The sequence below is a fragment of the Microtus ochrogaster genome, chromosome 2 (genome assembly GCF_000317375.1).
Source record: "Microtus ochrogaster isolate Prairie Vole_2 chromosome 2, MicOch1.0, whole genome shotgun sequence".
Classification (NCBI taxonomy): Eukaryota; Metazoa; Chordata; class Mammalia; order Rodentia; family Cricetidae; genus Microtus; species Microtus ochrogaster.
The window spans coordinates 15,271,919-15,286,066 of NC_022010.1; the positions used below are offsets into that span (position 1 = coordinate 15,271,919).

At 45.5% G+C, this 14,148-nt stretch overlaps 2 protein-coding genes across 3 annotated transcripts in view; both read right to left on the reverse strand.

The window, feature by feature from the left end:
- Arpc3 (actin related protein 2/3 complex subunit 3) overlaps positions 1 to 852 on the reverse strand; it is a 16,704-nt gene extending 15,852 nt beyond the window's left edge. The window contains exon 1 of the mRNA XM_005344450.3: positions 680 to 852. Within this exon, the coding sequence (XP_005344507.1) occupies positions 680 to 685 (6 nt within the window). The 5' untranslated portion in view covers positions 686 to 852. The remainder of the gene's footprint in view (positions 1 to 679) is intronic.
- A 2,966-nt stretch (positions 853 to 3,818) lies between these two features.
- The window catches only part of Gpn3 (GPN-loop GTPase 3), a 12,443-nt gene continuing 2,113 nt past the window's right edge, over positions 3,819 to 14,148 (reverse strand). For both annotated transcript variants that reach the window (XM_013349756.2, XM_005344452.3), the window contains exons 2-8: positions 13,327 to 13,435; positions 10,295 to 10,462; positions 8,676 to 8,800; positions 7,091 to 7,206; positions 6,859 to 6,955; positions 4,134 to 4,262; positions 3,819 to 4,042 (exon numbers count right to left, since the gene is read on the reverse strand). In XM_013349756.2, the coding sequence (XP_013205210.1) occupies positions 3,980 to 4,042; positions 4,134 to 4,262; positions 6,859 to 6,955; positions 7,091 to 7,206; positions 8,676 to 8,800; positions 10,295 to 10,462; positions 13,327 to 13,417 (789 nt within the window). In that variant the 5' untranslated portion in view covers positions 13,418 to 13,435 and the 3' untranslated portion in view covers positions 3,819 to 3,979. The remainder of the gene's footprint in view (positions 4,043 to 4,133; positions 4,263 to 6,858; positions 6,956 to 7,090; positions 7,207 to 8,675; positions 8,801 to 10,294; positions 10,463 to 13,326; positions 13,436 to 14,148) is intronic.

Below are 14,148 nucleotides of genomic sequence, written 5' to 3' on the forward strand. Positions count from 1 at the left end.
CAGCATGTCCAGTGTGGACTTCATAGTGAGAGTCCAGCATGTCCAGTGTGGACTTCATAGTGAGAGTCCAGCATGTCCAATGTGGACTTCATAGTGAGAGCTCAGCATGTCCAGTGTGGACTTCATTCAGTTATCCCTTTACTAATCTGCAAAAGGGAACCCATGATGGAGACTGACATCAGATGTTAAGGACTACCAGACTATTGTCATTTCTTCCTCCCACCCGAAAGCACACGACAAAGGAAACTCTAGGAAACCAGTGCTGACTCGGTGGGGGTCTGGGAGTAGAAATACAGCTACAACAGGGAGGACAAGGTAGGGATCCCTCAGGGGAATGAGCCTGACAGGTGATTATTAGCAGGCCAACTAAAGGCGGAGGAGGAAGTGGAAGTGACAAGGGATGGGGGTGGGGGAGAAAAGGAGAAGCTGGACCTTAGATTTAAAAATCAATTAAAAGCCGTCGCTCTTAACTTCGAAGCTCTTGGGTGAGATCTGGGAACACTTCAGGACTCGGGAGAAAATAGTGAGGAGAGAAAGGGTCCTGGGGCTGGAGGCAAAGAGTCGGGCAGGAGAGGAGGGCGGCAGCTTCCTCTTTCCCCAGCTTTCTAGAACGGGACTCCCGTCCCTCCTCAGGCCCCGGTCCCGTTCGGCTCCCCGACCTCGGGGCTCGAAGCCTTACCGGCATTTTGACGGTGTCCGGATTCGATCCAGAGAAGCAGGACTCAAGTAACGCGGAACGTTTCCGGCCAGCGAGCCTGGGTGGAGTGTGCGGAAGTGAGCCGGAAGAGGCGGGTGAAACGAAGAGATGCACTTCCGGTCTAGCTTCCGCCCCTGGTTGCTGCAGCTGCGCTAATCAGAAAGGACGCCAGGGGGTGCGCGAGCATCAGGCTCTGTGTCTGGCGCATGCGTAAATCGCGCACAGAGGAAGGCTGGGCTTTGAAATTAAAAAATCCCTCAGAGGTTAATAGTCACCTCCCGCGTTTTCCTCATGCCCTGGCCTCAGTTCCTTGATTTACCCTTCTGCCATGTCTAGTTTTTTATTTTTACCACAGTCCACGTGGGGAAGTCCAAATCATTTCTCACCTTCCACAATGGGGGATCTGGGGGTCGAATTCAGGTCTTGGGTAACCCTTACATACTTGAGCCATCTTGATAACCCTTAGTTTTATTTTCCTAAGAGTCTTGAGTTTGATTCCAGGCTGCCCTCCACTGTATATATGTACATATGTATCTTGAATTCACGATCCATCTGCCTCCACTTGTACACTTTTATTCTGGCATCACAGGTGTGATCCCCAGCACTCCCTGGTTTGTTTGTTTGCTTTTGCCTAGTTTTAAGATGTCTAACTTGTGGTGGGTTGTTTATTTGGTTTTTGTCTTTTGGTCTTTCGAGATAGGATTTCTCTGTGAAACAGCCCTGGCTGTCCTGGAACTCACTCTGTAGACCAGGCTGGCCTGGAACTCAGAGATCCGCCTGCCTCTGCCTCCCAAGTGCTGGAATAAAAGGCGTGCGCCACCACCGCCTGACATACTTGTGGTGTCTCTATTATTCTTGTCACATTGAGACAGTCAGGGAGCACCACGGGGGTAAAGGGCAGAAAAGGGCCTAGACCTTGACCTGTCATCCACTAAATGTGTGTCCTGTATCATTCCCACAGGTATGGCATACGTCTTCCATAGCAAGGATTAAGTGGCCATGAAAACCAATTGCATCAGAAGGGACAGAGTGATGCCTCATGTCTGCAAAGATGAAGACAAACCCACCACTGACATAAACCTTATATAATTTTTTTTTGAGAGTCTCACTGTGTAGCACTGATTGTCCTGAAACTAGCTCTGTAGACCAAGCTGGTTTTGAACTTACAGAAATTTTCCTGCCTCTGCCTCCTGAGTGCTGGGATTAAAGGCGTGCACCACCAATGGCATGCCCTAAATTACATTTCTATGAGGGATTAATTAGCATCAGCAGGAAGACCAGTCACCAAATAACCAGAGAAGCCTTGGACCTTGTTGTGAGGACTCAACAAAAGAAATGATGTAAAATGCTCTGTAATGTAAAGTCTAACAGGACTTAATGAGAGTCAGCCTCACTCTGCCAGTTTGACCTTTGAGGGATGCTAGAGCAAAACCTTCCAGCTGGCTGCTCCCCGTGACCTTCTTCACACCTGCCGCCAAAGGGTTCTGAAAAGCTGAACACAATTCAATGTGGCAGTAAGTTAAAAGAAAAAATTATTTCGTCTGATTTAGGGTATGCACTATGCAAGGCATATTGTAGCACAATTAATAAAAAGCCAGAGATAGATATTGGGGTTCAACCTGAAGGTCAGAAAAGCAAAAGAGCCAGCCACTGGCTCTTACCACTACCTCAGTCCAAAATGGCGATGGTGCCTCCAGGAATCTCAGAATAAGACAGCGTGTGAGAGCTGTCTCCTTGAGTCTTACATTCCTCTCTAGGGCTGGGATTAAAGGAGTGCACCACTACCGCCCAGCCTCTATGGCTAACTAGTATGGCTACTGGGATTAATGATGTGCACCAGAACTGTCTGGACTGTAAGGCTTATCAGTGCAGCTGTTTTATTCCTGATCTTCAGGTAAGCTTTACTTATTAAAATACAAATGAACTCGGGAGGCAGAGCCGGGCGGATCTCTGTGAATTCAAGACCAGCCTGGTCTACAAGAGCTAGTTCCGGGACAGGCTCAAGAAACAAGAAACCTTGTCTCAAAAAACCACAAAAAAAAAAAAAAAAAAGAAAGAAAGAAAGAAAGAAAGAAAGATCACTACAGAGTATCTAAGCTTTTAAATTCTCAGAGACTACAAACAAAATTTGTTTATTTATTTATTGAAACAGAGTCTAAGTGGCCCAGATTGGACTTGGTCTCAAGGTAATCCTCCTACCTCAATTCCTGAATGCTGGAACTTCAGGCACGAGCCACCATGCCTGCACAGATACACACGAGATTTCTAAACAGGCATGCCTACATTTTGACCTTTGGGGAAATTAGCCTGTTTAAAAGCTTTTCTGGTTAGGTGTGGTGGTAGGTAGTGCGTGCTTTTAATCCCAGCACTTGGGAGGCAGAGGCAGGCAGACCACTGAGTTCAAGGTTAGCCTTGCTGTCCAGCAAGTTCCTGGACAGCCAGGGCTACATAGAGAAACCCTGTCTCAAAAAAATACCAAAAAGGGAGGACCCGTTTCTTTCTAACACATACATTCATACATACATATTCAAAACAGTTTTAATTTTTAATTATATAAATAATACATGTTTGATTTGGGAAAATAAGATCTATGTATACCTTTTCAGTTTTTTCATTTGGATGGAGATATATGGTTTTGTTACAATAATTGTTTCTCTCCAGAAACAAATTAATCAAAAGAAAACCCCTCAAAAACCAAAAATCCAACCGTAAAAATAAAGTTAGACACACTCTCTCTCAATCTCTCAATATCTCTCAATATCTCTCAATCTCTCTCTCTCTCTCTCTCTCTCTCTCTCTCTCTCTCTCACACACACACACACACATACACACATGAGATATATGTGTGTGGATCGGTTGATTTATATTATATACAAGTCTTTGTGCATCAATTGCTACTTTGATTTTTTTTTTAAATCCAAAATGATGCTGTCAGAATAGAACCTCTTAAAAGAGTACTGGTTTCGCTGGGCAATGGTGGCGCAACTTGGGAGGCAGAGGCAGGTGGATCTCTATGAGTTTGAAGCCAGCCTGGTCTACAAGAGCTAGTTCCAGGGCAGGTTCCAAAGCTACAGAGAAACCCTGTCTCGAAACACCAAAAAACCAAAAAAAAAAAGGAAAAAAAGAAAAAGAAAGTAATGGTTTCAAAGCTCCAAGCACAATCCAGGCTCACTACGGGGAGGGTCCGGTGTTGTTTACATTAAAACAAGCAGCGGCTTCCAGTCACCTCCTCCAGAAATGCATTCCTACAGCCACAATCAGATGGTCACTATGCAGTCAACCTCACTCGTTCTGCCGTTCCTGAAAATACTCATCAAACATGGAGGAAGACTCTTCTTCCTGTTCCTGACACAAAAGACATACAGAACAGAAAATGAATCCCCTCCTCTAGGACACACACACACCAAGAGAGTTCACATCCCGAATCCCAAGATACCTTTGGCTCCTTAAACTCCAAGTCCTCGCCATACTGAATGGCAAAGTCGATGTGCTGGAGCACAATGTTCATGCTCTCCTCGTCTGACTGATCGTATGGCAGAAACCGAACCATGCTGTAGTCGTCGATCTAGGGTGTGGGGTTCAAGAGAGAGTCACTTTCAGGGGGTGCAGCATACAACTGCCATCCTGGATCTGTGGTGTTTTTTTATTTTGTTTTTCAGAGGGTTTCTCTGTGTAGCTCTGGCTGTCCTGGAACTTGTTTTTTGTTTTGTTTTTTTTTTTGGTTTTTCGAGACAGGGTTTCTCTGTGGCTTTGGAGCCTGTCCTGGAACTAGCTCTGTAGACCAGGCTGGTCTCGAACTCACAGAGATCCGCCTGCCTCTGCCTCCCGAGTGCTGGGATTAAAGGCCACCATCGCCCGGCTCTGGAACTTGTTTTGTAGAGCAGGCTGGCCTTGAACTCAGTGATCTGCCTGCTTCTGCCCTCCCCCCCCCCCACATTAAAGGTGTGCACTACCACCTCCCAGCTCTAGGTCTGTGTTTTATAATCAGTTATACTTCTCATTAAAAGCACAAGTGCTGGCTGGGTGGTGGCGGCCACTCCTTTAATCCCAGCACTTGGAAGGAGGCAACCTCGGTGAGTTCAAGGTCAGCCAGTTCTAACCAGCAAATTCCAAGACAACTAGGACTGTTACAGAGAAACACGGCCAACAAAGTGCTCTGGCAGGAGGGCTCAGCTCAGTGGGTAAGAGTGCTTGCTGCCAAGCCTGACAACCTGAGTTCATCCTTAGAAGGGAAGAATCAACTCCCAAAGCTTGACTTCCTGGTATACAAGCGTGTACGCACACACAAATAAATAAATGTAAGAAACAAGTAAACAAACAAATCCACAAATGCACTGAACTAGGAAAGGGAGAGCCAGAACCATTCAGTAAGTAATCAGCATCATTTCACAAGGTCAACCCATCAGAGCCAAGAGCTTTGTTTGGAGGAATTAGACGCAAGGCATGTTGGAATTACTGCCTTGTGAATAAAGTGGCTGTTTCTCACTGTAGATTTCTCTGTAGCTTATCCCCATCTTTAGAAATTTGGGATTTATCTCCCACAGTTCAACACTATTTGATCATTTACTGGGCACAATTTCCCCTATGCATTTGGGGTTTACTGATTACATCCCTTAGTTATGTGTGAAAACAGTCACAAAGCCAAGAAACCTGCTTCCCACTACCAGGTTTCTGTTCCTTTCTTCAGTGTAAATGAGATCTGCCTTCCTGCAATTTCTTTACTGATACACATCTGGTCAGTATTTAGGGTTCAGTTAAATGTATTCCATTTAAGACATTCCCAGATATCCAAAGACATAGAATTACTACATACCCAAAGCTGTTGATTCAGAGCTGCTCAGATAGAAAGAAAAAATAAGCGTGCCCTGGTTTTTACCTCACTAATCAATAAGAAAAGCAATGACCCAAAACTAATCTTGAAATAGAAGATTCCTAACTCCTTACCTCACCTTCTTCACCTCAGTTTACTGATGACTTTAGTCCAAGAGATGTAAAGATGCTTGTGTCTTACTCTCAGGAAAAATAATTAACCATCTACCCACAGCCCAGAGGAAAACAAACCTCCAGTGGTGACTCTGATAGGCATCAAGCCAAGGATGTGACAATTTAGAGGCTTGGGTGTCCTCTTTGTTTTAACAGCTTAGAGCAATAGGAATAAAAATCAGACCTAAAAGGCCCTCAGAGACTGCTACATTTGGAAGAATGTGCTAATAGATCAAGGGCCATTAACTTCCCTTGTCTGTCTATATAAGTTACCTGATTACTCTCTATGCCTCTAAGATTTTGTGGGTCTTTATAGCTGGGTAAGAACAAAGAGAGGACAGAAACTGGAACAGAAGTTGGAGAAGAAGCATCCCCAAAATTAGCAGAGATAAGAAAATGAAGGAGGATGTAGGAGAGAATTGGAATTAGAATTGAGACAGAGGCCGGGCAGTGGTGGCGCACGCCTTTAATCCCAGCACTCGGGAGGCAGAGGCAGGCGGATCTTTGTGAGTTCGAGACCAGCCTGGTCTACAAGAGCTAGTTCCAGGACAGGCTCCAAAACCACAGAGAAACCCTGTCTCTAAAAGCAAAACAAACAAAAAAAGTACATGCAAGCAAAACACTCATACATATAAAATAAAAAAATAAACAAATCTTTAAAAAAAAAAAAAAAAGAATTGAGACAGAGAATTAGAGCTAAGAAATTATGACAGTTAGGACAGAAGAATGAGAAGAGGGGACAAGGAAGAGAGAACAAAGAGACAGGCTGAGGAGAAATCGCGTGTGAGTTGTTGCTTTTCCCCTCAGATCCCCTTAGTTATTTTCCTTCACTGGCTGTAGCGCCCCACTCGAGTCTGTAGAGTTCTGAGGGGCTGGTACCCCAAATGGACCCCGATACTGATCTTTCTGACTTCTAACCTGCTGGCACATAACAGGTTACTAGGTAACCAGAAGTGGTTTCACTGGTACCTATTTCAATTCCTCAGTCACCTGAAGTGGTGAAGTGTGAAGGCTCAAACAGCTCTGAGTTGTCAAAGGGTCTGTTCCTCCCCACCCTCCTGCTTTCTGCAGGGAACAAAATTGAACTGTGTTGCCCACACGGTTGACACTAGCTGGCCCTGGACAGAAGCCTGAGGAGCCAATAGAGAAGATCTGAAGAAACCACCGCCGAAGCTTACCAAGCCACACACAGCTTCTGTCAATTTCTTGAATTTTTGGCTTCTTAAATCACCTGTTGAATCTTCTAGCAGAGAGTACATGTCTGGATCAAGAAACCTATAAAGGTGAGGAGAGAGACAAGGAAGGAGGACTACATGAGGGAAGAGACTGACCCTGGGACCTGTCTTGGTGGACAGAAGGCTCATCCCATACAGAGAGCCCTGGGGACAAGACAGACTGCCCTGAACTCACTTCTCAATTTCCTTTTTGGCTTTCTTACTCAGCAGGTCCATCTTCGTCATGATGTTAACTTGTGGGATTTCTAGAGAAATCATGGCACTGAGAGCCGCCAGGATGCCAGAAATAAACTGCAGAAGAAAAGCAAGCAGAAGCTATGAATTAGTGCCGACAAGGACATACTGGAAGGATATTGGCACATGATGCAGGATACTTATCTTGCTTGCTAAAACGGTGGTGGAGCCTTGGTCCCAAAGGAGTCAGGGAAGATGTGACCTCATCTACTTGACCAGAGGGGTGTGGCAGACCTTTAATCCCAGCTGAACAGGAGAGCGAGTTCTGGGCCAGTCTTTGCTATTCAGAAAGACTGTATCCCAAATCTATCAAGGAATCAATCTACACTAATGACATTTCTTCTTTTAAATTTACTTTTTTATTTTATGTGCATTGGTATTTTCCCTGAAGGTGGTGTCGGGCCTCCTGAAACTGGAGTTACGGACAGCTATGAGCCACTATGTGGGTGCTGGAATTGAACCCAGGTCTTCTGGAAGAGCAGTCAGTGCTCTTAACTACTGAGACATCTCTCCAGCCCTTGACCACATTTCTTGACTTTGACCATAACATTAGCCTTTTTTACCCCACAAACACCCCTCAGGACTACTGAGAAAGTCTATAACTCCTAAACTGGACAAAAGATTCTTAGAAATTAAAAAAAGATTTTTCTGTTTATTTTAATCTTTATATTTGAGATACTGTCTTACTCTGTAGACAAGGCTGGTCCTGAACTTGCAGCAACCCTCCTGCCTCAGCCTTCTGAATACTGGGATTGTAGGCATGAACCACATACCCACTTCAGTATTTTTACATATAAATATATATATATACACACACATACACATATATATATACACAGACATGTCATGTTCTTTCAAGACAAGATTTTTCTTTTTCTTACTATCATTTATTATGTATACAGTTTTCTGCCTGCATATATGCCTGCATGCCAGAAAAGGGCATCAGATCTCATTATGGATGGTTGTGAGCGACCATGTAGCTGCTGGGAATTGAACCTCTGGAAGAGCAGCCAGTGCTCTAAAACAGCTGAGCCATCTCTCCAGCCCCAATTATTATTATTATTATTATTATTATTATTATTATTATTATTATTATTATTATTATTATTCTCTCATATATTATATCCCAACTAGTTTCTCCTCCCAGCCCTATCTTCCCCCTAGCTTAATATTTTAAAATATGCTATCTAATACAGTGCCCATTTGCCTCAATTTTTATTTCATAAGCAGTTCTTTCAAATGTTTTATATATATATATATTTGAGACAGACAGCTCTGGCTGGCCTGGAACTTAAGGAGATCCTCCTGCCTCTGTCTCCTAAGTGCTGGAATTAAAGGCGTGCACCACCAAATCCAGTTCAAATCTACTTTCTAATTAAGTATATATTCACATAATAATCTGACCACTGGAGACACTAGATAAATGGAATAGCCTATGAAATGTACAGACTCACACAGAATGAGCAGAGACTGACACATGCTTTCTACCCAGGACTGAAAAGTCTACAAGAGATTCATCCTCAGACCTTGAAAGATTCCACCATGAACTGAGAATCAACAAGGAATACTCCGCACACTCGAAATTCCCACTGTTCAAGCTGCTGGACCAGCTGCTTCATCACAGGCAGATGTGTGTACAGCTCGATCTGACCTGTAGGGAGAGCACCAGAATGCAGTAACTGGTTATTGCAGCACATCCACACATGGGATGCTCCCAGTTACTACAGCTCATGGACACATGGGATATTCCCAATTACTGCAGCTCATTGACATACGCGATGCTCCCAGTTACTGCAGCACGTGCACACATGGGATGCTCCTGGTTACCGCAGCACATGTCCACACAGGATGCTGCAGAGATGGTGTAAAGGAAGCGGCACACAGTGCTCTGATGCATGCCTACTGTGTGTGAAGCCCTTGGTTCAATCTCCAGTACTGAAGAGAGAAGGAAGTCAGATCCTGCTGTGACATCCAGGTGTTTTTGTCTTGTCTGTGTGCTAGGGACTGGAGTGCAGCCTTGAATAGGCTAGCCAAGTACTCTGTGACCGTGCCGTCCCCGCAGACTCTGCATTAAGTTTTGTTTTTTTCTGAATCTTTTTTCCTGAAAGAGTTTTATTATTTTGATTTGCCTGCATGTCAGGTCTTTGAGGTAAATGTGGAGGCTAGGAACAGGGTGTCAGAGTGGAAGAAATACAAGTTGTAAGCCACCCGATACAGGTGTTGGGAACCAAACTCGGGTCCTTGGGATGAGTAAGTGCCCTTAACCTCTGAGCCCCTCTCCATGCCCTGCACTCAGCTGGTAAGGGGCCTTATAGACTCCCAGGACAACCATAAAACCTAAGGTATGGTCACCAAGAAAACATCGAGCAGAGTACTAATTTTAACACCTCAGCTTTTGCCAGTGCTGGGATCAGGGATGAGAACCTGTGGCAGACTGCCTCCCTGACATGAGCCAGCCCTGGTTCAACTCTAGCACAGAAAAATAAAAATCCAAGTACAAGGGGCATGCGGTACACTTTTATTTTTTGTTGTTGTTGTTTTGGTTTTTTGAGGCAGGGTTTCTCTGTAGCTTTGGAGCCTGTCCTGGAACTAGCTCTAGTAGACCAGGCAGGCCTTGAACTCACAGAGATCCGCCTGCCTCTGCCTCTGCCTTTGGCCTCCCAAGTGCTGGGATTAAAGGCGTGTGGCACCACCGCTCGGCTTCCCATACACTTTTCTGTGGAGTCCATGTGTTTGATTAAAAGCAAGAAAAAGAAAGCAAGTGAAAGCCACAGGTGAGCAAGGTAAGTTCACACTCACCCTTCAGAAGCTGTGGCATTCCCTACCCCTCACCAGTTTCACCTCACAACACTTCTGCCCACTGTGCCCCAGCCACCCGACCTCCAATCTACCTACTGCTTCTTGTCTTTAGCCTTCTGCCTGCACAGCTGTCTCAGTAGCCTCCTGAACACTTCTTCTGCAGAACAGCCTGTGTTCCTTTTGTGAGTCCCTGCCACAAATATTAACCATGGCATGTCTTTTATCTTGCTTACTTGCCATGGGACCCTAAGCTCCATGGCACTGGCCCAGGCTCCCTCAGGGCAGTCCCGACGAGGACACGCCATCACAGCTTCAGGGCAGACAGCATATTCAAGTGCTGACATACCTGGACAGTCAAAAAGGATGTAATCATCTTCAACGTGTCCCAGGCAGTTTTCCAGCCAGTCAAAGTTGTTGGCAAAGTACTCCATGCAGAATACCAATCCTCCATTGGGACCAAACCGCAGAGAATCATCCTCCATCACATCGTCCACCTCGATCAGTTCCCGGATGTCTAGAGAGCCAGGCAGGGACCAGAATGAGTATCCACTTGGAAAACTATCTTCTCTAGAAGTGACTAACAGGTATATAAGAACTCACGTGTGGGGCTGAGAAGACGCTCCATGATTAAGAGTGCTTGGTGCACAAGCATGAGGACCTGAGTATGAATCTCTAGCACCTGTGAAAAAAGCTGGGCATAGCCACATGTCTGTAACTCCAGTGCTGTGGGGTAGAAGAGGGAGAGCTGCCAGGGCTTGTCTCCAGGTTCAGCTGGAGACCCTACTCCTCAAAGGAATACGTGGGGTGAGAGCAAGACATCTGACTGAGCAAATAAATTACTGCACAGATGTTATACAGCAGAACACTATGCACACAGAGAAAGGGGAGGAGAAGCCGAGCGGTGGTGGCACACGCCTTTAATCCCAGCACTAGGGAGGCAGAGACAGGCAGATCTCTGTGAGTTCGAGGCCAGCCTGGTCTACAAGAGCTAGTTCCAGGACAGGAACCAAAAAGCTACAAAGAAACCCTGTCTCAAAAAAAAAAAAAAAAAAAAAAAAAAAAAGTGGAGGAGAAGCTCTTTTTTGTGTGTTTAGGTTTTTGAGACTGGGTCTCACTATGTAGCTCTGGCTATCCTGGAACTCACTCTGTAGACCAGGCTGGCCTCAGACTCCCACAGATTTATCTGTCTCTGCCTCCTGAGTGCTGGGATTAATATCGTGCATCACCATGCCCTGCTTTAAGGGGAAGCTCTTTAGTCATTGCTATAATATAATCTCCCGGCTGTATCATTAAGTAAAAAACGCAAAGCATAGAGCTTCCTCTAAAAAATAGGTGTGCTGGAAGAAAAAAGCTGATTGTGATGGTCCAGAATAATCTTTGCTCTTGGAGAGTGAGTTAAGAGGATCCATACTTTCCATATTTTCCTTTTGCAAGGCAAATAACAAAACACAGAAGCTCACTGCAAACACAGTATATACTGTCCACTCAGGCTGGGTTTTAGATGCACAAGTTGTTCATGGAGTAACATATCAGAAACCAGTAACACTGGCTGCCCAAAGGATCAGATTTGATTGGTGGGCCACGATTTGACTGATTTTTCTGCATACTTTCTCTTCTCTGTCCTTCAAATGTTGACCATTCAGCTATGTATTAACTATGTCAAGAAGGAAGCTAAAATGAAGTCAAGTGCTATCTCTTAACTCGATGATCCAAAGAAGCTAGTTAACTCCAGCGCGCATTCATCCTGAGTGGAAGGATGGGAACTGTGTGACTTACCTACAGAAAGGTATTAAATACCTCAGCATAGAAACAGTTCTCACTCATTTTGAGATCAAAGTAAAACAGACAGGAAGCTGGCCTCTCATCTCAGTTTCCCTCCGGGGCTCTTGAGGCCTCAGGTCCTTCTGACACATCTTTTCACTCACGGGATCCTGAAGCAAATCTGTCTTTCCCTCTCCCTCTCTCTCTAGAGAGATAACAAGGTGGTTTCCACCCCTTCTCAGCCTGTTCCTCCTACTAGAGTCCACACTGTCCTCATGACCACAGCCTCGGCTCAAGCCTGTAACCCCAGCAAGCCATAGGTAAAGGCAGGAAGTTCAGAAGCACATCATCCTTGGCTATATGAGGAGTTTGAGGGAAGTTCCATGAGACTCTATTTCAAAACTCAAGCAAAAACAAAACTTGTGTGGCATTGTCCACAGTGGCCCCTCAACTTCACCCTCCAGTCCACTCCCACTGCCTGCAGTCCCACTGCTGACTCTGTCAGAGCTGCCGCTGTCACCATGTCCCCACATCTAACAGGCGTCACTGTGTTACACAACTGCTCAGACCTAACGTGAACCACACCTCTTTCTTGAGAACTTCCCTGTCCCTTCAGAAGCTGCACCTTCCTCACACCTCACTGAGGCCAGCTCCTCTAACAGCCTCCAAAGAACACAGCCCTTCAGGGCTCAGCTCACTTCTTCTCTAACAAACCCCTCCCAAGATGAGGTCACCCATCCTGGGGCTCAATGTGCCTAGACTGCTGCTAGCCCAAATATTTGCGTCTTCCATCTAAATGAGCAGTTTCTACTTGAATGAGGTTTACTATTGGTTTGTCATCCCCTCCCCCACCCAGGGTTTCTCTGTGTAATATCAGTTTTGATGTTCTGGAACTCTGTAGACCAGGTCTCCTTTTGAACTCACAGAGATTGTCTGCCTTTGCCTCCTGAATGCTGGGATTAAAGGTATGCACCACCACCACCTGCCTAAGGTTACTGCTTTTTTTGTTTTGTTTTGTCTGTTTGTTTTTTCAAGACAGGGTTTCTCTCTGTAACAGTCCTGGCTGTCCCGGAACTCACTTTGTAGACCAAGCTGGCCTAGAACTCACTAAGATCTACCTACTTCTGCCTCCCAAGTGCTAGGATTAAAGGCGTGTGCCACCACCGCCAAGCCCAGTTACTTATTTTTTTTAATAAAAAAAAATTTTTTTTGGCTTGTTTTACTGAGGTTGCAAACATGCACCACCTCATTTAATTTTCTGTGGTGCTCAAACCCAAGGCTACATTACCCCAGGCAAGGATTATACCACCGAGCCACACCCCCAGCCCTGAGCTCACCTTTTCATTTAAGCTAGCATTGGTGCTGTTTGCTGCATACAAACCATATTACCTGGTCTTACCAGCATAAGTAAAAAAGGGACAACAGGGAAAAGCAGAAATGCAGGAGCCCACTCACCTTTAAGTCTCACAGCAAAGAGCAAAAAAGGACGTCATCACACCCACACCCACGGATACCCATCACCAAATGACCCTTGGCTTCATCTCCCTCATCATGAAACCAGGGCTGAGCCCGAGAGTAACTGGCCATTTCACTGCAGGAGGCTCTGCCAGGACTTACCAGCCATCACAGGGTAGCTGAAGTGCTCTGCTGCAGGGTCCAGGTTGACCACCTGGACAGAGCGGTTGAGGGCTTCACAGTGCTGAACCATGGTGGAACAGTAGGTGCTCTGTAATGTGACAAGGGGGGTGGTTAGCACAGAGGGCAGTATGGTGCCACCTCCACACCCCAGGGACTTCTCCATTCTTTGGGGCAGTGTCCACACAGGACAAAGCTGCACCTTTGAGGAAAGCCATGGGAAGGCAGTGAAAGCAGAGCTACAGATCAAGGTGTGGCTCAGGCTTAGGGAGCTTTAACACAGCCCCCAAATCAACTCAGGTTATACAAATGATCTCCACCATGCTTCCCTCTTGACACCTGTTCTCTGACTGATACAACCCCTTCACGCATCAAAATGTACTGTGATTGACAGGTCAGCTATCCACCTCCTAGATTACAGGCTCTGTGGAGTCCTATGTACGTCTCTGGTACTCAGAACCACGGGTCTATTAAATACTCAAGTAACACAACACCTCCATGGACACTGGGAATTCCCCAAACTTGGTATGTGATCATTATCTTTGCCTTTTCTACTGTGTCTAGTGTCCCTATGATTATTCCCTTAATAGATCTATCCAAGGAAACATTGTCCAGCACTCAGGAGGCGGAGGCAGATGGATCTCTGAGTTCGAGGCCAGCCTGGCTACAAAGCAAGTTCTAGGATAGTCATGGCTACACAGAGAAACCCTATTTCAAAAGAAAACAAAACAAGGAAACACTGTATCACAATTAAAAATAAAAAACCACAGGCGATGGTGGCGCACGCCTTTAATCCCAGCACTC